The 25,079-nt window shown below is 40.1% G+C and overlaps 1 protein-coding gene across 2 annotated transcripts in view; it reads right to left on the bottom strand.

Annotated features, from left to right (window-relative positions):
- The window catches only part of MBP (myelin basic protein), a 213,137-nt gene that overhangs the window by 6,113 nt on the left and 181,945 nt on the right, over positions 1-25,079 (bottom strand). For both annotated transcript variants that reach the window (XM_077270068.1, XM_077270069.1), the window contains exons 5-8: positions 10,293-10,430; positions 10,038-10,073; positions 7,741-7,770; positions 3,936-4,064 (exon numbers count right to left, since the gene is read on the bottom strand). In XM_077270068.1, coding sequence (XP_077126183.1) covers positions 3,936-4,064; positions 7,741-7,770; positions 10,038-10,073; positions 10,293-10,430 — 333 coding nt within the window. The remainder of the gene's footprint in view (positions 1-3,935; positions 4,065-7,740; positions 7,771-10,037; positions 10,074-10,292; positions 10,431-25,079) is intronic.

Here is a 25,079-nt window from a genome sequence, read left to right as displayed (position 1 = left end):
GACAGGCTGAATATCCACCAATGAAAGAGCAAAACACTCGCTCATCGGGTGAAATGATCTTTTGCAAAACGCACAAAAAAAATCATTGTTCTCCTCAGTGTGCTATCCTGTGTAAAGAGGACTCGTACTGCCCAGAATCATGGCAGCCTAGGCACACTGAGTGATCTAGTATAGGTGCGGAAAGTTTGCTTTGGTCGGCCTACGTAGACCACTGATCGGTAAAACTTTACTGGTCGACGGTCGTATCATGGTCCATGTAAACACATATAGAGGCATACCATGTCTCCCAACTGTTCCACACTGAGCAGGATCGTCCTGCAAAACAGGATACAAAGTGGATGGGCTCACATAAATGTGCAAGAAGGAGGTCATTCCGTGGATGTTTTATGAGTGTTCCCAGGTGGATCAGGGTTGGTACTCAGAAGTGAATATGGATGCACATGTTGGGAGGTTTGCATAACAAAATGACACCTTCACATTTGGATGTTCACCGTATTTATAGAAAGTTTGCATTTTTGTTTTGAAACTCCATTTCGATTATACAGAGGAAAATATTCCCTGAATTTGCTCTCCATATATTATTTTTTGAGAATATAAATTCCCAGAGGGTAGGAACTGTGTGCTGGAGCCAAGCCATAAAAAAGGACTTAGGGACAACAGATTACATTGGCAAAGAACACTTTCAACACTCAGCCAAATCGATCTTGGCAGTCCTGAATGATAATTGTATACCATCTGTACACATTTCTATTTAAAACAGAATCCTTTTATATAGATACAGTGAAGAACACAAAGGCAGTATTTAGCAATTTAATAGCAATCAAGTTGTCAATATGAAACTTGGATCAAAAAAGGTATGGGCAACATATGGTGGCTGATGAGAAAATTATGAAAGACTGCCATTATGGCTGTTTACTAGAGCACTTCACACATCAATGTTTAAAGGGAATCGATTGCCAGGTAGTTGTCAACTAATCTGAGAGCAACCTCATGTAGAGGCATAGGTGCTAATTCCAGGGATGTGTCACTTACTAGGCTGTTTGCTGTAGTTTTGATAAAATCACTGTTTTATCAGCAGGAGATTATCTCTAGAGGACTAGTTGTCTAGTGCCATGTAGTCCTCCTGCTCTATATAACCCAGCCCCATCACTGATTGGCAGTTTTCAGTTAATATACAGTGTGTACAAGAAGCTGCCAATCGGTGATGTGGGTGGGGTTACACACAGCTCATCAATCAGAGAACTGCTAGATCTGCAGCAGATAACTGTGATTTTCTTCTTGACAATACCCCATAGATTCTCTAAGGGGTTAAGGTCAGGCAAGTTTGCTGGCCAATCAAGCAAAGTTATGCTGTTGTTTGTAAACCAGGTATTGGTACTTTTGGCAGTGTGGACAGGTGCCAAGTCCTGCTGGAGAATGACATTTCCATCTCCAAAAAGCTTGTCGGCAGAAGGAAGCATGAAGTGCTCTAAAATTTCCTGACAGATGGCTGTGCTGACTTGGGTCTTGATAAAACATAGTGGACCTACACCAGCAGATGACATGGCTCCCTAAACCATCACGGATTATGGAAACTTCACATTAGACCTCAAGCAGCTTTTATTGTGGCCTCTCCCACTCTTCCTCCAGACTCTGGGACCTTGACTTCCAAATGAAATGCAAAATGTACTTACATCTGAAAACAACACCTTGGACCACTGAGCAAAAGTCCAGTTCTTTTTCTCCTTGGCCCAAGTAAGACGCTTCTGGCATTGTCTATTGGTCATGAGTGGCTTGACACAAGGAATGCGACACTTGTAGCCTGTCATGTATAGGTCTGTGTGTAGTGGCTCTTGAAGCAATGACTCCAGCAGCAGTCCACTACTTGTGAATCTAGAGCAAATTTCTGAATGGTCTTTTCTTAACAATCCTTTCAAGTCTGTGGTTATCCCGGTTGCTTGTGCACCTTTTTGTACCACACTTTTTCCTTCCACTCAACCTTCCATTAATATGCTTGGATACAGAACTCTGTGAACAGCCAGCTTCTTTAGCAATGACCTTTTGTGGCTTACCCTCCTTGTGGAGTGTGTCAATGACTGCCTTCTGGACATCTGTCAAGTCAGCAGTCTTCCCCATGATTGTGGAGCCTACTGAAACAGACTAAGGGACCTTTTTACATGCTTAAGAAGCCTTTGCAGGTGGTTTTTGTTAATTATTCTAATTTACTGAGATAATGACTTTTGGGTTTTCATTGGCTGTAAGCCAGAATCATCAACATTAACAGAAACACTTGAAATAGATCACATAATGTGTGCAAAACTGTAAAGTGCTGCAGAATATGTTGGCGCTATATAAAAATAAAGATTATTATTATTATACAATATATGAGTTTTATATCTATATATTATTTGAACATATTGTAATTAAGAAAGTTTAAAGCATTTTATACGTTTTTTGTCTGCAAATTTAAAGCCGCTAAGAAGGCAGTGTTCTTCATTTATGGTAGTTTGGTTCTAAAATACCAGTGCCACTATTGTTCTCCAACAGGTACACTAAGATAAAGTAACAGTGTCGCAGAATGTCCCCAGGTATAAATATCAACCTGTCCAGGTGCCGAATAACAAGATAAAAAATAGAAAAGCCATCACTCTCATCACAGTATTTACAGCAGTAAAAATATCTTGTTTAAGGACATTACAAGCAGGAAGAAAATAATTTGCTAGGAACATAAGGGCCAACAGCAACAACCTCTCCTTAGGGGTACATGTGAACTGGAGTGAGTTTGTCACTATTAAATGTATGTGCCATTGCAGCCCCTTCAATCAGGTGTTTAGTGTCTAGTAGGTTCCTGAAATCCCCTTTGATATTAGAGCTTGCATATTATTCAAAAATGTTGCCCTTCAATGAGTTAAACTTTGGGGAAAAATTATGGTCATTTGTCTAAGGCTGGTTTCAGACTTGCATACGGGAGGGCTGTGGATGGCAGCGTACTTCCTCCCTTCTTCCTCCCTGAAACCCCGCCTATGCTCTGCCTACTTCTCCTTGCGTCATGCATTGCCCTGCATACCTATTTTTAACATTGGGTACGCAGGGACTTGTGTGGTATGCGGATGCCTCCGCATGCACAGTTTTGACGCTGCACTGACCGCAACAAAATGCAACATGTTGCGTGCGGCACAGTGTCAAAACCGCGCATGTGGAGGCATCCGCATATTATGCACATCCCTGCGTACCCAGTGTTAAAGATAGGTATGCAGGGCAACACAGGATGCAAGGAGAAGTAGGTGGAGCGTAGGTGGGGTTTCAGGGAGGATGAAAGGAGGAAGTACGCTGCCATCCACAGCCCTTCGTAATGCAAGTCTGAAACCAGCCTTAGACATGCAAATGAACCATTCACAAAGTAGTCAAGAGTAAAAGTGGCCAAAAACCTTCAACAGCTGTCAGCCGCACACTATCCAAAGCCCTCACAAACACATTTACTTCATACTGAATGAGTTGATTTTACAAGGTCTTTGTAAACTAAACCATTCTACACCTATTTGGTAAGTAGACATTTTGAATCCTGCCAGTCTAGAGGAAATTGTCTCTCTCACTGGTAGATCTACCCATCTACGTATTTCATGGTTGTTTTTTAATCTAAATGGCTGGTATGTAATACTACTGAACCCTGCAGGAGAAAAGTATGGCCAAGGGTTGAATTAAACAGCAATCCCTGCATGTATTGAGGCTGTCAAACAGCCACAAGACATACAGCCACGGGGACACAAACATATTATTCGAGCTCGCCGAAGATACCCTATTAGCACCCGAGCATGCGCGGATAACACCTTATCCGAGCACGTTCGCTCATCACTAGTTGTCTTGATAAGTCTACCCCTACATTGACTACATTGACTAAATTAAAGACTTAATTTTATATACAATGTATTTTAAGAAACGCAGAATATTTATATTACCAGGTTAAAGATCCTTGACAGAGTTCCTTGGCCATCTCTGTGTGCATCCTTGTATCCCTTGTAGGATTTGTGGTGCTCGAAGAACCTAGGACTGGATCCTCCATAGCAGCTCTTGTGCCCCTCACCTCCCTACAGGAAAATAAATGGTTACAACATAATCTTGATACAAAGAAATCCATAACTAGATCATTCTTATGAGACAAGTAGACCGTACTGTGCACATGACAGAATGGAATAATGAAGGCGAGCTGAGCTTATGTACTTCATCCCCTAAAAGAAAAATAATCAAAAACAACATCATCTACGTACCCCGTGAAGCGTCACTGAAATGTTGGCACTCATGGAAATGCCTTCCATATTTAATAGGAATATCATCATGCAGAATAGTGATTCTTTTAAATAGATGCATCTGCTAAATAGACCATGACAAGCTTTCTTCAAGAAAGAATTTTATTGTGATCAAAGTAAATTAGATGGTAACTGAATTAAATATATGCTCATGAGTCAAACAACAGACATCAAAAGATAATCTATTGTGTATGAAGGAGGCCTTCAGCATCCAGGAGAATGGACTTTCTCTGTCTTTTTCATCTTTGATTTGTAGCCTTTCATCTAACAGTTTTAAATTTGCTAGAAAGCTCCAGTCTGGTAAGGGATAAAGCCTGACAATTTATAGAAACACAAGAGAATACAGAGGGCAGCATCCTCATTTTATTATAGTATCTCCCAACGTCTTGATCCAACCCAAGCAAGAATGTGTATTCTCCCTGCTGCACCACTGTAGGTGAAATCTGGCATTACACAACGCCCATTAACAAGTTGTCTATGTAACACATATTTGGTCATCCAAAGAACACAATACTCTTGAAACCTGCTCTTAGTCAGTGGAAGGCCATTATGAACTAACGGGTTGGGGGGGGGGGGGACCGCCAGTTAATTCAGATTGTGCTAAGAAGAAAGTGTTTGAACTGGATTTTCTACATCTATACTAGGAGCTACTTTGGTTGTCTATTAAATTCAATGAGTCCATTAAAAAGAAAAGCACATGCCATAGTGACACCATACGGCATACATTGCAAAAATTACATAAGAAACTGAATTTTTTTAAATTGTGGATGCTAAAAAGATGTATATTGGATATTGCATCTTTGCATGTATTTAAGTGCATCTTTCATATCAATCTGTTTTCCTGTTTATATTTATAGTCCTGGATCTGAGACACCCTTCCACGAATAGCTCTAAAATGCTCTGTAACATTCATCTTGTCAGGCAGAAGTGCTCAGAGCAGTGTAAATTACTACTTGACATTACCATTTTTCCACATGGTTCCATGTCACTCTCCACAAGGAAAAACATTACCCCCTAGATCCCAGTCTTAAGCGTCTCACGTAGCCAAATCAGATCTCACACTCTGCACTAAAGAGGGGCAATACCCCAGAACACCGTGTCTGCAAATTGAGATTCTGGTTTGGCTTTCATCCTAAGTCATATTGCCAGGCTCGTTATAAGGGGTCGATATTGACTTGTAGGATTGCTGCGTCTAATAGCTGGCACTACAGTTCTAGTCCTCTTCATCTCTTAAGAGTCAATTTACATATTTAATTTCCCAGAGGAGCATGCATGGGTTATAAGCCTCCTCACTCTGACATGCCAAACCTGGCATGTCACTTTTCACAAGGAGAAACATTAATCGTTACTTTTTTACGGGTTTGTATAAACTTGAATAGCTACGGTAATTCTAATCCGCAAAAATGAGGCTAAGGCCAAGTTCACATGTTCAGTATTTTACATCAGTATTTGCAAACCAAAATAAGGATTGGAACAATCAGAGGAAAAGTATAATAGAAACACGACACCACTTTTATATTTTTTATCCACTCCTGATTTTGGCTTACAAATAGTAATGTAAAATAGTGACCAAATACTGAATGTGTGAATGTTGCCTCAGACATGCACTGAGTTTAACGGAATGGTTACATGGATCCATTAAAATAAAAATGGTTCCATTAAACACTATGGGTCCGCATGCTGACCCTTTTAAAAACAAACAGCACACAGATGAGGAAAAACTGATGTGTGAATGTGCCCTATGTGGAAGCATCTTCATTGTACATTTACCAGACAAGAGTTTTTCACTTTCCGCTCTCCAATCTATGAAACATTACATGTGTGTGGACATGATTCAGATCTGTCATCTGTTGTAGTGTGTGCGTGCTTTTCTCTATGCATTTGGCATTTAGAAGTGTGTCATTTATCCAGAAATGTCAAGGTGTTCTGATTAGTTTACCACTGAGAAATGGGCCTTCAGAACTCTGTGGATATTCAGGCTCTTTGTGCATAAGAACAGATACGTGACATTCTCATCTCATGTGTAATTTTATTTTTAAATCACCTTGATAGGAACAGAAAGACTAAAGACATAAGTATAAATGTACAGAGTCAGCGTAGAAATGGCAAATGCACAGGAGCAAATCCAACGTAGACAAGTCCTTGATTTTAATGAATCGGAATAGTTTGTGCATTGACTTTTACAAAAGCATGGAAATGGAACGCTTCCTAGCACTTAGTTGATATTACATTTTCCGATTTATAGCATCTCTGCATTTTCAATATCAGTATGTCATGTGACGGTACTTGCACATGAAGTTTAGATTATATCATAGAGCCTGATGGACTATGATTGTGGTTATTACTTTGGAATACAAATCACCAGGCTAAAATGAGTCCTAGCCTCCTGTTCAACCAAAGTCAAGAGAATCTGAGCTCATGTACAAGGTCATGTAGCAGATACGTTTCCTAATACAGCCCCCAATGGGATCTTTGGGCCAATACTGCATCTTTCTATGCCTCCAATATTATATGGATTCATACAGAGCTTGTGGCATGTTCCATTGTGCACCATAGTATAGAGCACAATACTATGGTGGTACACAAAGCATCTATGGCTCTGTAGGAAATCTTTGTGTCGCCATAATCAAAGTTGGAATCTTATAAGCCCAATTTCCATTATTTTTTACACCAAAATGTGGATGCCTCCAGATGACTGGTGAAGAAAAAAATGATTTTGTTAACAGAGTACTGATGTAAACTGCTACCTGTAACCATCCGTAGAGTATCTGGCCAGATATGGACAGTATCTCTTTAAAGGTGCTTTGAGGTTAGCTGATTCTGTGTTCTAAAGACCCTTTGAATATCGGATAATTAGCTGAAAAGCCATTGTTATCATTCTCTATTTTTTAAGGTACCAAATTGTAATTAGAAATTACAGCGTAAGACCACTGATATAATATTCTCGTGTAAAAGCAATTTTCCAATGTGAGAAATCCACCCAGTGTACATCCTACTGAGAGATAAATTACTGAACCTGTAAATCATGGTGATTAATTAACCCCCCACTCCACCCACATCCTAGAAAAGAGAAAGACCTAAATGAATAAAGAAAAGTCAATTTTCTTTCACCATATGCAAAAAAAAAAAAAATGTAAAGCATGAAAAGCAGGAGAAGAGCAACCAAAAGAAAAGCCGGCTTTGCCAGACATGCATCTGACACAAGTGTTTTCTTACATCTGAGGACACTTCTTCTGTCATCCAGTTAATGAAGATGCAAGGGGCTAAAAGCTACATTTTTTAAAGAAAGCAAAGCTTGAAAGCAACAGTGTGAGAGAACAGCAAGCAGAAAGTAAAACTGCTGTGAGGACGAAAAGAATTCTGGAAGAATAAGGAAAATAAGAGGAGCTTTGTGCGGAAGAATATTGGCCCAAGTGACCAAAAAAAGCTGAAGATGGAAAATATATTGATCACCTACCCAGCTAAATCTGGCGGGGAACAATCCTCTCTGCACATGGAAGAAACAGAAATGGTAACATGATCACTAAGATTCAACCTCGGCAATCAATCAAATATTATATTCCATCTCTTCACTCTATTCAAGGTACAAAAAGCCAAAAACAATGAAAGAGAAGCCATCGTGGCCACCATCAGTTCCATTGATTTAAGGGTTTTTTTTTTCAATGTTTTTACATATTTTTCTTTTCAGTTCTCTTCATTTCTGTTTTTCATTTATTTTGCTACTTGTCAAATAAAAATCTAGTATCTGGACTAAAGATTATAGTAAGGCACACATAAGTGCTATGCCTCGGAATTAATGCCACCTAAAACAATAAATGATTGGAATTTTGTTAAGAAAATGTGAAGGGACACAAATAAAAGTTACGAGAGAACATATTCTGACCATTTCCATGGAAATCTTGCACTCTTAAACAGGAAAGAAATACAATGCAACGTAAAGGATACACCGTAAACTGGAAGTTTAGAAAGGTCAGTGACCATCAGAATGGTAATCTGCTGTTGTTAAGGCTGAAAAATGTCAAACGCACTTAAACCCTCGAAGGAGGAGACAGTCAGGACAGCCTCTTGTAAGGAGAGTCACTGGGGTATGATAAGATGAACACTTAGCTGAGGTGTCAGACTGTTACATGACCCTGATTGTTATTTCACAGGTGTATGATGGTTATATGTTATCTTCATCCTTTTCTAAGGGTACCGTCACACATACCGTCACACAGTACCATTTTGATCGCTACGACGGTACGATTCGTGACGTTCTAGCGATATCGTTACGATATCGCAGTGTCTGACACGCAGCAGCGATCAGGGATCCTGCTGAGAATCGTACGTCGTAGCAGATCGTATGGAACTTTCTTTCGTCGCTTGATCACCCGCTGACATCGCTGGATCGTTGTGTGTGACAGCGATCCAGCGATGTGTTCGCTTGCAACCAGGGTAAACATCGGGTAACTAAGCGCAGGGCCGCGCTTAGTAACCCGATGTTTACCGTGGTTACCAGCGTAAACGTAAAAAAAACAAACAGTACATACTCACATTCCGGTGTCTGTCCTCCGGCGTCTCAGCTTCTCTGCACTGTGAGCGCCGGCCGGAAAGCGAGCACAGCGGTGACGTCTGACGTCACCGCTGTGCTTTCCGGCTATGGCGCTTACACAGTGGAGAGAAGCAGAACGCCGGGGACAGACACCAGAATGTAAGTATGTACTGTTTGTTTTTTTTACGTTTACGCTGGTAACCAGGGTAAACATCGAGTTACTAAGCGCGGCCCTGCGCTTAGTTACCCGATGTTTACCCTGGTTACCGGGGACTTCGGCATCGCTCCAGCGCCGTGATTGCAACGTGTGACCGCAGTCTACGACGCTGGAGCGATATTCATACGATCGCTGCGACGTCACGGATCGTGCCGTCGTAGCGATTAAAATGGTACTGTGTGACGGTACCCTAATTGTTGAAGGGGAAACTCATCAAAAAATGACTGGTTGTTTAAATCAGGTTTTTGTGTTACATCAGTTAAAAAAAAAAACAAAACACAAATTGACATTTTATATTTCATATCACGATTGTTATGAAAACTTCCTACAAGTACATCATCGGCCATGTCCTCGCCTTTCCCCATATATAAGGCTAACTTAATCAGCCATCAAGTGCCTCTAACAACTGCCAATTATTTGCTGCTGTCAGTCTCGATAGCGGCATTTAACATGTGCAGGCAAGAAGGACATCATTAATTCTTCCTGTGAACACCAGCCTGTGGCTGGCATTCATAGGAGATCGGGATTTTTGCTATGCATAGCAGTGCAGAAGCACTGCTATGTGTAGCACAGGCGATCGGATGATCGCAGCTTCATGTCTCCTAAGGGGACTATTAAATACAATAAAAAGTAAAAAAAAAAAAAAAAAGTAAAAAAAGCACAAAAGTTCAAATCACCCCCTTTTGCACTATTAAAAATAAAATAATAAAAAAAATAGATAGATAGATAGAAAAATCTCATATTTGGTATTACGGCATTCAGTAATGTCCGATCTGTCAAAATATAATTTTTTTTTATTTTATCATACAGTTTTATTTTTAATACAGATGCCTTTTTGGAAAAAAATACACGAAAATCTGATTTAAAAAAACAGGCAAGTTTCTGATTGTCACTGCCCCAGAAGCTAAGGTAGATGACTTGTATAACAGACAAAACTACTGTATAACCTCTTACCACTTTTTAATATTTTATCATGATGATACTAATAGGTTATTTTCATAGTTACCTTTGGTTGAGAAGGGGGTGGTGTCCTGGGAGTCACCTGGAGGAAAGTAGAGATTGATAAATCTACCAGCAGAAAAATCTACATATACATTTGACATAAGCTTGAAGTTTTCAAAGTTTTCATTAGTAAATAGTAACCATCACATTTCTAGCATGTTTCTCCCATCTTGAGAACTTCTCCATAGGTTCTTAGTATTTTATCAAATGTCATTAAATGTGCTGTTTGTTAACAGCTTGTTTTCATGTAAGAACTTACAATGTTCCTGAAGAAGTGGACAACGGGGTTGTCGTCAACATGTCTGCCATGGGCATAGTAAGATCTCTGAGGGGAGGAAGAGAAGTAAGATCTCTGAGGGGAGGAAGAGTGGTAGCTTGATCTGGACAGGTGGTAATCCTGAAGGAAAGAGCAAGACATACACAAAGTAATCAGATATTTATCAGTGTACAGTAATTCACATAGTTTAGTCTATTCGAAAAATAATAAAAAATACTTTAGAAATTGATATAAACAGACTTTAATATAGCTTGTTTTCAAAAGGAACAAGATATTGTACTCATTTATCAACCACATACCCATGTCACCTGTACCACTACATCCCTAGAATCCCTCCTTAATGTGGTAACAGCCAAAACTCCTATTCTTCCTCAGATTTATTCTCGTCATGAGTAATGCAAGTCTCTACTAATCGATTTTCCCCTCACTAAGCTCTCCTTCCCCCCAATAATCTATCTTGAATACAATATCTTTACTCACTTTTTTGTCCAACCACTACACTGATGCTTCCACCTTGTGCCAGGTTGCCCAGTTATTTTAGAATGCAATTAAAAATGATCATTCTCTCCCCCAAAGTTATCCATGGTTCTGCACAGTCCTACATCTCCTCCCTCATCTCTACCATCTTACCGATGCTCTTCATTCTTTCAATGATCTTATGCTTACATCCTCCATAAATGGAATTTCCCACTCCCATCTCCAAGATGATTTTTTGCTCTACCACATTCAATATCATCAGTTCCCTACATCCGCGGCCTTGAGTGGGTTATTTGGGATTTACATTTCGATGACCATTCAAAATACTGTGAGTAATCAATATGAGATCAATTTGTTTCAAATTCTCAGAACCCCCACTGATCAACTGATATTTGCTCTGGCAGAGGCAGGTAGTAAGCAATGTATGTAGTGGAACCCTGCATCTCCATACATTGTCTAGAGGCCACTATAAAACACTACAGCTTATCTCCCAATCACAGTCAATTGGTGGAGGTACTAGGTATCGACCCCCCTCTGATCTCATATCAATCACCTGTCGTTATGAAAGTCCCAGACAACTGCTTCTATGTTATTCCTTAGAACCTGATGCCTTCATCCAGTATCCGTCACATCTTGTAGTTTATTGCACTTGATATTTGTACTGTACATATATATAATGTTAATTACTTGTTTACGTAGCTCTATGTGTATTATATTGTTTTTATAAAAAGAACAAGTAGTTTTAGCTCTTGTGTAATCCTTATGTCATCATAGCTTTTAAACCACACATCAAGAAATGCAAAAAAAAAATAGTTGAGAAAAAGGACAGTATGTAAATATATCTTAATGCCCCCAGGAAAAAGAGTGAAGCCAGCAAACACCAATAAAACTGGTATTACTGGAACCCGGTGTCATATATCCTGTGCGACTGGAGGAGATGTCAACAGGTCCGACCATGAGCAAGTACATTTTATCTCATAGGTTGACCTCAATCAATGTGTCTTTTTTCAAAGACACAAATTTTTTTAAAATTTAAACTGAGTACCTCCTCCAATTTCCACTGTTCCGCAGATTCTGAATCGGGATATATTGGGCGCTCCCGCTGATCAGCTGTTCGGCTCCGCAGCTGCATGTGTCGCAGCTGTGTGACATTCATGCATGGAGAACCCAACAAACAGGTTTGGCCAAAATTAGCGCTAATTCATTCCAGTGTACTGGGGGCTCTGTGGGCCAAGAGTCCGGTGTATTCATGAGCTGTGGCACCACCCACCTTGCTGCACATAGGTGGATTTCCCGCTATACACATTGTTAGGAAGAAACTGTGGATTCACAGTAGGATGGCGCAGGCGGGCAGGTTACTGTTCATGAATACGAAGGACTCCTGTGCAAACTTCGTTTATTCATATGTAATAAAGCATTAAAGTCAGTGAGCCCGTCACTATGTATGCTACTGAGAGGGCATGGAGTGGGCAGCAGCTTCTCCTTTGGCAGTTGGATGTCAAATAGAATAATGTTTGATCCATTCCTAAAGAATTACAAATATATGTAAAAAAACAGAGTGCCCTAAAACATTCACAAAGTAACCGCATGACGATGTACCTTGTGTTCACTGGGTGTTCCACACTCTGACATGATTACTTGGAAATACTGAACAATGGATGTTTGTATGCAATTATGCCTTCTTTTAATAGTTTGTCAGTACCATTCTTTAAAATGTAACTGAGGGCTAAAGGATTTGTAGTATTATACCGGGTAATGACATATTCACAGTCTTCAATACTGTAAACCAGGAGAATTTAAAAGGACTGTACAGCTCGTGTCTACAGATGAAAGCCTTCCCCAAATGATAAGAAAATATATATAATTATACTTTTCAGTCTAATTGTATTCAGACTGCGTGTTCTATATTATACAGCCGTCAGATGTTCTCGCGTCTTCCAATAACACTATCATGTAAGATGTAAATATGGCAATGGACGGGTATGATTGGCTTTTAACCTGTCACCAGAGTTCTCCTATATAAACCAAATACACCAACTTTATGTAATCTTGGAAAGTCCTCCAGCAATCTGTTCATAAGTGTCCAGTTCCCCACATATCTAAGAATATACTTTATACAGTCTTACCGCATGGTTTGCTGATTGAAGCAGTCCAGTCTGATGGGAGTCGCTGGTCTGTGCTTGGAGCCATTTTTATACCCACAACCTCCAGTCCTCTTGCCTTGAAAGATATGGCTGATGACTCCACCTCAACGACAGTCTGATCAACTCTCGCGCCTGCACAGTTGAGAACAGGAGCAGCGTAGGCGCAACAATCAGTGGATGACATGAGACATCAGTCACATCAATCAAGGCAAGAGGGCTGGCTATTGCGGGGACAGAGGAGGCTCCAAGTACAGACCAGCAACAGCCATCACACCAGACCTGGGTCCTGAGACCCCACCGTTCACGCACTAGACCTCTGAAAACACACAGCTTGTATCTGATCAGCCCAGAGTATGGATAGACTTTAATCTTTCCTCCAGGCCATGTACACGCTCAGATAGGAGCTGTGATGCCATATCTGCTCTGTGGAGGGGCTCTCTTTTCGGAGGTCTAGTACGCTATCGGTGGAGGTCTAGTACGCTATCGGTAGAGGTCTTAAGACTTGGACCCCACCAATCCGCAACGACTGCTAAATCTGAAAAGTCAATGAGAAAGTTTAGTTACTCTTTAGGGGTTTATTGAGGTTTTCAGTAGTTGGTTGTAACTAGGTAGGGGAAAGGCAGCAAGGCAGAGGGGTGGCAACAAGCCAGCAGGAGTTTTGGATACAAGTCTAGGGCAACAAACAGTAGTTTTGTCCCAGGTGAAAAAACACATAGTTCTGGTCTAACATATATAGAAAAGCTCTATGCAACAGTGCAAACAACACGTTTCTCTGTGACAACCCTGAATAATGTATGTTTTTAAGCAAATGGAGCATACAAGAACCATTATATGCTCCTCTTAAGTAGTGTGATACATTTCTGGTAGCAGAAATGTAAATCTGTGTTATAAATTATGCAAATTTCTGCAGTAAATAATAACACATCTACCTGGCTGCTGCTGGAAGCCCTGCTCACTTCTGGCAAGTCCTGACAACCGTCTAGAAAAGTGACAAGAATGTCATAAAAAGTAAAAAAAAAAAAAATGGCATGGGCCACAATTTGTAACTTTTTTCCTGCCAGAAAGCTTTCATGCAGTCAATAAATGACACAATATGTCACTTAGATCTGCCAGTTCCTCATAGGCACCATCGGAAAATCCATACTGAAATCTCTAACACGATACGTCATATTCAGCGGCACATTTCACCCACTAAAGTGATTGAAGTTCCTAGTAAAACCCCCCAATCTGCCTAAGGATCATTTTATAAATGGGGTTTACATTGTACTAACCTTAAAAAAAAAAATGTATATTTCATTGCAGTCTGTCAGCAGAAAACGACTGTTCAAACCAAGCAAAAGTCTCTTGGTGCACCCTTGGTGTGGCTGAGCAGCTCAGTGCACCTTCCCGCCTACTAGTTTTCCATTTATCTCTGCTCTTCACTTACTTGATTGATATCTGAGGCTTTCCAGGAGCAAAAGAAGGGCAGAGACAGATAGGAAGAAAAAAGTAGATGGGAAGGTGCACTGGAGCGCTCAGCCACACCAAGGGTGCACTGTGAGCATTCGCTTGGTTCGAACAGTTATTTTCAGCTGACAGACTCCCTTAAACCTGGAAGTTAATAGATCTAGTAATTAAAAACTAATAGCGGTCATTAACATTGCAGTTAATCTATCCAATGGTTTCTTGGGGAACCTGAATATCCGAGCTGCAGTGTAAGGCATAAGGGACAAATAAAGCATTTCTATCTTACTAAAGCTGAACTAAAGTCGTTAGCTATTAATCACTGATAGTAGAGACATGCATTCACTCGTAAGCTGCATGTGAGCACATTTTAGCAGATTGACAAGCTTATTGCTATCTAGAAAACTGTAATGTTTTTGAACTGAGAAATCGGCTTCATTACCCCCCCCTTGGTGTTAGGAACGTTGAGGTGACATTGGTGCCTTACTTGCGTAGCTCCAGCCTGATGTATCGGTGCCAATATTGCTGGGACCTTTTGCAGTAAATGACTGTAAATTGAATGATAGACGGCGCATTTGCTTTATTTTATCTTATGAATTAATGGTGTCGCTTATTGACATTTGCACAACTGTCATATATTACAGCCACGGAGGGAGAATTACACGCCAGTGACAGATCTGTCCTTTTTCGGTGCTGTTATAATGTCACCTTTTGTCACCGAGATGTGGGTTACAGAGATTAAAAGCAAGAAGCGTTTCAAAGAGAACGGGACCGGTGTTAATAAGCGCCATTATCTACTTAGAAGGGTGACCCGAAGGTTGAACTTCCTCAGGAGGTATCTATCTGGAATGTGCAATTAATTAAAGTTGTGATAGCTGAAATGCAATTTCTCTGACAAGATCGTCACCGTGTGCAGCAACATTACCGGCCATTCTGACAAATCCATTTGTGCAGAGCAATTGGGAACAATATCTATGGCTATAAAATGTCATTGATATATCAATAGTAGATCCAATGTGTGCCGTCCATTATCAGTTCTCTCACACACCCGTATGCCTGCTATATGTGCTTTCCACTCGTGGGAGATTCTCTAGAAGCAGGCCGGTATGTACTGTGTGAACGTAATATAATGTTACCACAGTATATTGGAAAATTAGCATCATTCCGTTACTTACAGCCTAAAACCAAAAATTGTAAAAATACAGAACTATCTATTAAAGAAAAAATAAATTACGTTATCTACTCTGTTCAAGATACTGGCACATCTAGTAGATTTAATTATTTTTTACAATAAAGCCATTAAAGGGTTTTTCAAAGATTAGAAAAACACAGCATCTTTTAGATACAGTGCCACTCTTGACAAGGGTAATGTCTGGTACTGCAATTCAGTAACATAAAAAGTGAATGGAGCGAAGCTGCAATACCATGAATAACCAATGATCATGGGTGGCGCAGTTTCTGAAAGAAAGCAGCCATGTGTTCCTAATCTAAGGCAACCCCTTTAAGAGTGCCGTCAGAGGCTTTAAATGGCATCAGTAGGATCAACTGTCCTAGGCTATTTATATGGGCATGCAGGTCATAGAAAGTTGAATAAAATAACACCTTGAGATCTGTAATCTGATGTCTTACTCCAGAGATATCCATGATTTTCTCATATGGAAATCAGATGTTAAGGAATATGGTCGGGACACTGATCTCCCTGAGAATCTGCCTCCAGAGATTATTTTATATGAAAGGAGGCGTTCCCAGTGTGAAACATGTAGGTCAGGAAAGCGGACTGTCAGTCATTGCATGTCTCACACTGGTAATGCCTCCTTTCATATAAACTAAGCTCTGGAGGCAGATTCTCATAGAGATCTATGTCCAGCCCAGAGATCTTAACAGCTCATTTACATATAAGAGAAACATGGATATCTCTGAAACAAGACACGAGATCACTGATATCAAGGTATCATTTTATTCAATTCTCTATAGTCTACATTCCTATTATATAGACAGCTTAGATAAGCTGATCCTGCAGGAAAATGCTGTTGGGCTGTCTAGAGCTTACTACCTGCTCACACTTTTGATGAAGTTCATTTGCATGGCAGTAAGGGCTAATGCTCAAAATCCTACCATGGCTTGTTGTATGGACCAGTCATGGTGCCCGAGTTGAACCTATAGGTTTCTGTGTCTCAGACATCCGGCAGTTGGACTATTAAATTAAATCTGGATTCCGTACCTCTACTTTGTCATCAGTTATGTCCAGTCCTGGCATAAAACAAATTGGGCTGATGCAAATTATTTCTTCCATTTGTTATTTTATACGAGGCATAAAGCACTTTTTTTCTGAGGGATTTTATGGAAATACAAATGAAAAAAGTGCCATATCTAGATATTATACAATGGAGGTATTCTTTACTGGTGACAGTATTGAAATGGACACCGTCTCTGTAGGAAGGAGACATATGGAAGTACCATATGGTGGCATACATGTAGCAATGGTTCCATACTGTGGAGCTCTATGGATCTAGGCCATATGGAAGTACCAGCTGGTGACATACATGTAGCATTGGTTCCATACTGTGGAGCTCTATGGATCTAGGCCATATGGAAGTACCATCTGGTGGCATACATGTAGCATTGGTTCCATACTGTGGAGCTCTATGGATCTAGGCCATATGGAAGTACCATCTGGTGGCATACATGTAGCATTGGTTCCATACTGTGGAGCTCTATGGATCTAGGCCATATGGAAGTACCATCTGGTGGCATACATGTAGCATTGGTTCCATACTGTGGAGCTCTATGGATCTAGGCCATATGGAAGTACCATCTGGTGGCATACATGTAGCAATAGTTCCATACTGTGGAGCTCTATGGATCTAGGTCATATGGAAGTACCATCTGGTGGCATACATGTAGCAATGGTTCCATACTGTGGAGCTCTATGGATCTAGGCTATATGGAAGTACCATTTGGTTGCATACATGTAGCAATGGTTCCATACTGTGGAGCTCCATGGATCAATGCCATATGGAAGTACCATCTGGTGGCATACATGTAGCAATGGTTCCATACTGTGGAGCTCTATGGATCTAGGCCATATGGAAGTACCATCTGGTGGCATACATGTAGCAATGGTTCCATACTGTGGAGCTCTATGGATCTAGGCCATATGGAAGTACCATCTGGTGGCATACATGTAGCAATGGTTCCATACTGTGGAGCTCTATGGATCTAGGCCATATGGAAGTACCATCTGGTGGCATACATGTAGCAATGGTTCCATACTGTGGAGCTCTATGGATCTAGGCCATATGGAAGTACCATCTGGTGGCATACATGTAGCTATGGTTCCATACTGTGGAGCTCTATGGATCTAGGCCATATGGAAGTACCATCTGGTGGCATACATGTAGCAATAGTTCCATACTGTGGAGCTCTATGGATCTAGGTCATATGGAAGTACCATCTGGTGGCATACATGTAGCAATGGTTCCATACTGTGGAGCTCTATGGATCTAGGCTATATGGAAGTACCATTTGGTTGCATACATGTAGCAATGGTTCCATACTGTGGAGCTCCATGGATCAATGCCATATGGAAGTACCATCTGGTGGCATACATGTAGCAATGGTTCCATACTGTGGAGCTCTATGGATCTAGGCCATATGGAAGTACCATCTGGTGGCATACATGTAGCAATGGTTCCATACTGTGGAGCTCTATGGATCTAGGCCATATGGAAGTACCATCTGGTGGCATACATGTAGCAATGGTTCCATACTGTGGAGCTCTATGGATCTAGGCCATATGGAAGTACCATCTGGTGGCATACATGTAGCAATGGTTCCATACTGTGGAGCTCTATGGATCTAGGCCATATGGAAGTACCATCTGGTGGCATACATGTAGCAATGGTTCCATACTGTGGAGCTCTATGGATCTAGGCCATATGGAAGTACCATCTGGTGGCATACATGTAGCTATGGTTCCATACTGTGGAGCTCTATGGATCTAGGCCATATGGAAGTACCATCTGGTGGCATACATGTAGCTATGGTTCCATACTGTGGAGCTCTATGGATCTAGGCCATATGGAAGTACCATCTGGTGGCATACATGTAGCAATGGTTCCATACTGTGGAGCTCTATGGATCTAGGCCATATGGAAGTACCATCTGGTGGCATACATGTAGCAATGGTTCCATACTGTGGAGCTCTATGGATCTAGGCCATATGGAAGTACCATCTGGTGGCATACATGTAGCAATGGTTCCATACTGTGGAGCTCTATGGATCTAGGCCATATGGAAGTACCATCTGGTGGCATACATGTAGCAATGGTTCCATACTGTGGAGCTCTATGGATCTAGGCCATATGGAAGTACCACCTGGTGGCATACATGTAGCTATGGTTCCATACTATGGAGCTCCATGGATCTAGGCCATATGGAAGCACCATCTGGTGGCATACATGTAGCTATGGTTCCATACTGTGGAGCTCCATGGATCTAGGCCATATGGAAGCACCATCTGGTGGCATACATGTAGCTATGGTTCCATACTGTGGAGCTCCATGGATCTAGGCCATATGGAAGCACCATCTGGTGGCATACATGTAGCTATGGTTCCATACTGTGGAGCTCCATGGATCTAGGCCATATGGAAGCACCATCTGGTGGCATACATGTAGCTATGGTTCCATACTGTGGAGCTCCATGGATCTAGCTCTTTCTGTGTCCTTAGCACCAACATCACAAATGAGAGCAATAGCCAATACGTTTCAATCGTCCATCATTACCTGCAGAGATATTGTCAGTGCTTCTTTGTGGTGGCCTTTTTTGTAAAGTAAAACCATATTAAGCTATACAGTCCATGTCACTTACCTGATGATGGGTCAGATGTCACTTTGTATGCATGTATGAAAATATCAAACATTAGAAATGATACAGTACCAAAATCAGAGCATTTATGTTGCTTTCATTTTTTCTATTATTATTATTACTAATATCATTATTACCTATGTTCCAAAATCAATTATTAATGACATCTAGAATTGTGCAAGGAACAATTTTGCCATTAGATTATAGAAAATTGGTGCTTACATTTGATCATTTCATTTCCACTTATGTATTTTTACCCAAGAAAACTGAATAAATATCAGAGAGAGATGTATTGAATATCAAACTGGCAGTGAAATCTCTCTGGAGTGTCATTAGCAGATGATGAGTCCACTTTCACAAATTGTTCCGTGCCCAGCTATAAGAGGCGGCCAATGGGGCAGGGATCCAGAATGGTAAAAAGCAAAAACAGCCCTGCAAGAATTTGTATCAAGTAATATTCAGAATCAGATATGCTTTATCCTTTAAGCCCAAATGTCTAACTGATTGCACCGTCTCATTTTCTTATTCAGAGATCAGCACTTTCAAGTTACGGTAGTTCAGATCTTGTTCTGCTTCTTGGGAACTAATGCACATCCCATTGCACATTCCCCTCCCTTCAAAGAAGGTGAAAAACAGAAGGCTGAGAAATAATTACTGAACTGTGTGCTAATACCTGGAAACAGTAGGAAGAGAACGTTACACATGTGGCCATGAACACTTTTTATTTATTCAAGACGCTGTTTCTTACTTTGAGTAATGGGGATTATGAGCCTTTTACTAATTTGATTACATCTTTGAAGTCTAAGGAATAAGATACAGGCAGGAAACCTTTCATATTTAGAGAAAAACTATGCCCAGAACTCAAGAAGAGAAAGGGAAGAAAAGTAAGTGAGACGTGGAGCTACCATAAAGTCTATTGCAGAGGAACGTCAAGCTTCTAGCCACCTTGTTCGCAACGGTGATCCATCCAGACAGTTCTCCATCTTCCCTTGTCAAGATGTGCTCCAAAACATTAAGATTGCCAAGTGCTTGGAGTCCCCTCAAATTACCAGACATCTAATAAAGCACTTACCAAATAGTTAGTACAACGCGTTATAACTATCCCATAGAGCAGGATTGAAATGCATTCCACCATCATCTCAATAAAACACTTTACATTGTTACTACTCTTCTGGAGGTTGTCTGCCATCACAGGAGTTTCCAAACAGTGTCGAAAAAGTAATAAGGTTTCTCCTCGTGGAGTGACATACCGGCTCTGGCTCGTCAAGGTAAGGAGACTTATTTGCCGTGCAATGCTCCTCTGGGAAATTTAGTATGCAAATTGCCTCTTCAGAGAAAAAGAGGACTTGAACTCTATAGCACCACCTGTTGAAAGTAGCGATCCTACAAGTCACAGAGGCAATTTGCATATTAAATTTCCCAGAGGAGCATTGCACAGTGAATAAGCCACCTTACCTTGACAAGCCAGAGATGGTATGTCACTCTCCACAAGGAGAAACGTTACCCCTTAGACCTCAGTCCAGAGCCTCTCACCTAGCCAAATCAGTTCTCATGCTTCGCACTGACGAGGGCCAACAGCCCGAAACACCGTGTCTGCGAATTGAGATACTGATTTGGCTTTTATCCTAAGTCATATTGCACGATTCGTTAAAGGGTTGATTGTGACTTGTAGGATCGCTACTTCCAACAGGTGGCGCTATAGAGTTCAAGTCCTCTTTTTCTCTTAAGAAGCAATTTGCATGTCGAAAAAGTAGTCACTTTCCGGTTTTATAGCATATTTTACATATTTAGTAAGGGAATAAAGTGGCTGCCATTTTTACTATGCAGCTAAAATATGTACTGAAAAAAAGTATAAATAGCACATTTTGTAATGAATTTTGTATTTCTAATGGATTAAAAAAATCAAAACACAGTCTAGGAGAGAAAATAGGAAGTATATAACACTTTTTTGTTGTGCAACTTTTTTGTTCTTTCCTATGGACCCATTTTGGTGAAAAAAATGAAAATGAAAAATATACACAACACAAAACATAGTGGGCTAGTTACAGTGAACTGTGGATGTATATTTTTCTAATTCTCCATCTGTAGATAAGTAATCTAGGTAAGTGGACTTCCAAAGAAATTTACAATTGCAGGGTCAGCAACGTAGCGAGTATTGATAAAAATGAAGTTTTAATTTACTGTAAAATATTAAAAAGCTTACAGCTTGTGATATGCAAACTACAATATACAAATAGACACACGATAGGCTAAAAACAAGCTTCACATATCTGTCTTACATTAGAATGGACTTACTAGCAATGTGATACCCATCTAGGTGATGTTTAATTCTGTGTAGAAAAATAATAGAAACAATCTCACCGTGTGATCAGGTGGTATCCTAAAGTGGTAGATCCAGGTCAGATCCGTTATGCGGACATACCAAATTCTATAAATTGTACCTGGTCAGGTATCTCCTTCCCAACACTTTTAAGTGTGAATTTTTAGACCCAGCCAATACTGCTGTTATATCAAACTCCATTTCCCCCCTGATGAAGTCAATGGCGAAACATGTTGGAGGAATTATGGGGCATTCTTATTATTGATCCCCTGGAGACCTATTGAGTGTAATGTGTGGCTTTTTTTATGACAATGCCTCTTCTCTTATATCTGATTTATAGAATTTGATCTATCCAGCATCAGGGATCTGACCTGGATCTACCTCTATAAGACACCACCTGATCACACGGTGACATTGGTCCTATTATTTTTCTACACATAAACCAGATAGGTGATGGTCATTTTAAGCTATTGTATGTCTATTTGTATATTGTATTCTGCATATCACAAGCCTTAGGCTTTTTAATTTTCCACATGTTCTCCGACCCCATGACATGTTAAATATTTTTTTTTCATACGTTATACCAAGGTGACATTTTCTGCAGTCATATATGCTGTGAGGTCGCACCCTATAAGATTTTTTAAAATTTCATTATTATATCTTTACCTTGTGATGCTCCCTTGAAATTAGGATTATAATAGAAGACATACTAAGACCACTGAAGTACAAATCTTAGAGCATTGGATTGAGAAACTGAGAAGGGGTGTTTGTGGCCATGATGGGTATAGCAGCCACCTATCTAATTATCTCCTGCCACAGTTGATAAAAGTTTTAAAAAAATACTATTTACCCTTTTTCATCTCATGCCACGTAGGGTAAAACATATTTCTAGATACATAATTAGTGATTCACGTATAACTCGCACTGAGCATGTGAAAGCCTTCTAATTAAGCACAACAATGCTTCATTTCGAGATAAGTACTACATAGAGAGGATAATTCTGCTTTAGTAGGAGTTATTTAACCTTTATCAAGAATGATAAGGTAATTACACTTTGTCACGTCATTTAATCGAGGTTAACAGGCTCACAGTTTAATTGCATCGTGTTACTGCAACAGTGACAAGGGCACTCGGAAAGAAGCCGATTCTAGGCATTAATGTAGTTAATCGAAAGGACGACACATGGAACTTATTAAAGAAAATACAATGGGGCAGCTGCACCAGTTTTCTGGATTTAAGCATTTGTATAATTTTGCGAAAGCCATACAGGTGAGGCAGGGCCACCATTGGCCCCAAGAATTTACTAAAATTTATACAAGAAATTGGACTTGGGTGCTATTAATGCCCAAAGATGCTCGTAATCTGTTAAGAATTGTGCACCTTTTAAGCAAGTGTGTAAGATGTGGGAAATGTATTAGGATCTGCCTTCGAACGCTGGTTTTACGCAAATGTACCCTCATTTTTAGCTTGCTATTTAAAATCTTAGAGAAAACTTAAAAAGAAAGCTTACTTGTCATTTTTTCAGAACAATCTTTCATATGCATGTATTTGAGGAATACCACTATAATATATTTCATTTCTGCAGGTTCTCTAATTTTCAGTTGACTCTGAGCTAGTGAATGGAGACTAGCTGCTGTGATGTCTCCCATACACAGCACACACAGAAAATTAGATTCTTGTTCTTTCCATGTGTAGCACACAGTTGTAGTAACATCAAATAGGACAGTATACCGCAGTACTTAGCAGTGTAGCTGTGAATCAAACTCTGGCATGAGATAACACCCGAGTTCACACTAGAATACAATTCAGAGGCATAGCTCCATTTGTGTGTTTCTTACTCTGCTAATCTCTACTTTGCATCCCTAGACTTTAATAGGCAGCAATTTAATGTACGGTAACTTTCCTGTTACGATTAAGATGGATTTTACCACTTTTTAAAGGAAATTATGAGATGAAAAGGCAGGGGGAAGGAGAAGTGTCTTCTAAGAAGTGAAAGAAGCATATTTTTTGGACACTAAACAAAGAGCTTTGCTAAATTTTGAGTGGCATGGCAATGTATGCTAGTAAAAAAAGGGCATATCCAATTTGTGTTAAATTTTTGTGATCTACTGGCAGTATTATTATGTAGCATTTTAGACCACATTAAATGGGGATAGGAGTATAAAATATCTTTCCATACATATATTATACTTGTGGGATTGTCCAGGACTTAAGAATTGATCACCTATCCTGGTGAGTACCGCTGTTTATCTCCCTTTATTAGATGGGATATCAAGTGCAATAGTCAGCAGTGGCAACTAAGCAATATATGGGGCTGCAGTCTTCAGCACACTACATTGCTTATATCCATCCTCTACAAGATCGGATTTACGCTGACCAGTGGGAATATTAGGGTGACTGGTTACTGGAGCTACAGAAATCTATTTTATGGATAGGTCATCAACTGTTAAATCCCGGCAGAGTAGAATTCCTGACATCAGGCCTTTGTAAGATATCATTGGATTCTGCCCTTCGATCTAGAAAATGCAATGCATTATTAGAGAGGGCTCTCATCCCAGTACTTTATTGAGGATAAATGCTTCTTAAATGTACAACACTTATCAGAAAAACACATACAGACTGGATATTATTTAGGTAATGATGTTTAAAAGAAGCGCCGTATTACAAAAATGTGGCGTTTAACCTCTTTTCATTGGCTTCGGGGGTTGAACAAACGATTGGGTAGTAGGGTAAGCACAAAGTCTATACGTTGACTTACTTGCATAAATGTAATACATACTAGTTTCTGTATGATGCGTTATTCAATGATCCAGTGAATAGCTGTCCTCTAATGTCACTAAATGTGATTGGTGGCCCTGTGCTACCCACCAAAGTGATTTTAACATAACGTACCCTCCTTATTCTTGAAACTGTAGTAATTCTCACTTCTGCTGCCTATAGCATCCACACTTGTGCCACTTGGAACTGGACCCCCTATCAACGCCCCTTCCTTTGAAGACCTAAGCTCATAGGATTACTAACATTTGGCACCAGGGTCAAGACAACATTTTGGAATTGGTCAGAACTGTACGCTTGGCCTTTCATTTAGGACGCTCTAAATGTGATGTGACATTATGTTTAACAAGGTGTACCTGGTACTTGATAGCAACCTGCAAGACAAAATTGGCAGCAGCAACAGTACAGGATTACTGGCATTGAGCATTGCTAATTATTATTGGGTTTCTGCCTCTAGATCCATCGAACTAACATCATGGTCTTCAGTTGATTGCTGGCTCCGACCATACTTCTGGATTGTTGATCAGTCATTTTAAGATCTACATAAAGTCATGGATTTACGAGGTTTGATAATTAAAAATTAACTGGTACAATAATTCACATATAACAATTATTTAATTTAGTATGACCTCAGTTCTGCCATCCCAGAAATAGGGAGAGGTCACACAAAAATGGTAGTGGAACTTCACTTCTGTATAGCTGTGACTGTTTTATGGTTAAATTAAAGGGAAACTATCATCA

Source organism: Ranitomeya variabilis, chromosome 6 (genome assembly GCF_051348905.1).
Source record: "Ranitomeya variabilis isolate aRanVar5 chromosome 6, aRanVar5.hap1, whole genome shotgun sequence".
Lineage (NCBI taxonomy): Eukaryota > Metazoa > Chordata > Amphibia > Anura > Dendrobatidae > Ranitomeya > Ranitomeya variabilis.
This window is presented reverse-complemented; position numbering and strand designations above follow the sequence as displayed.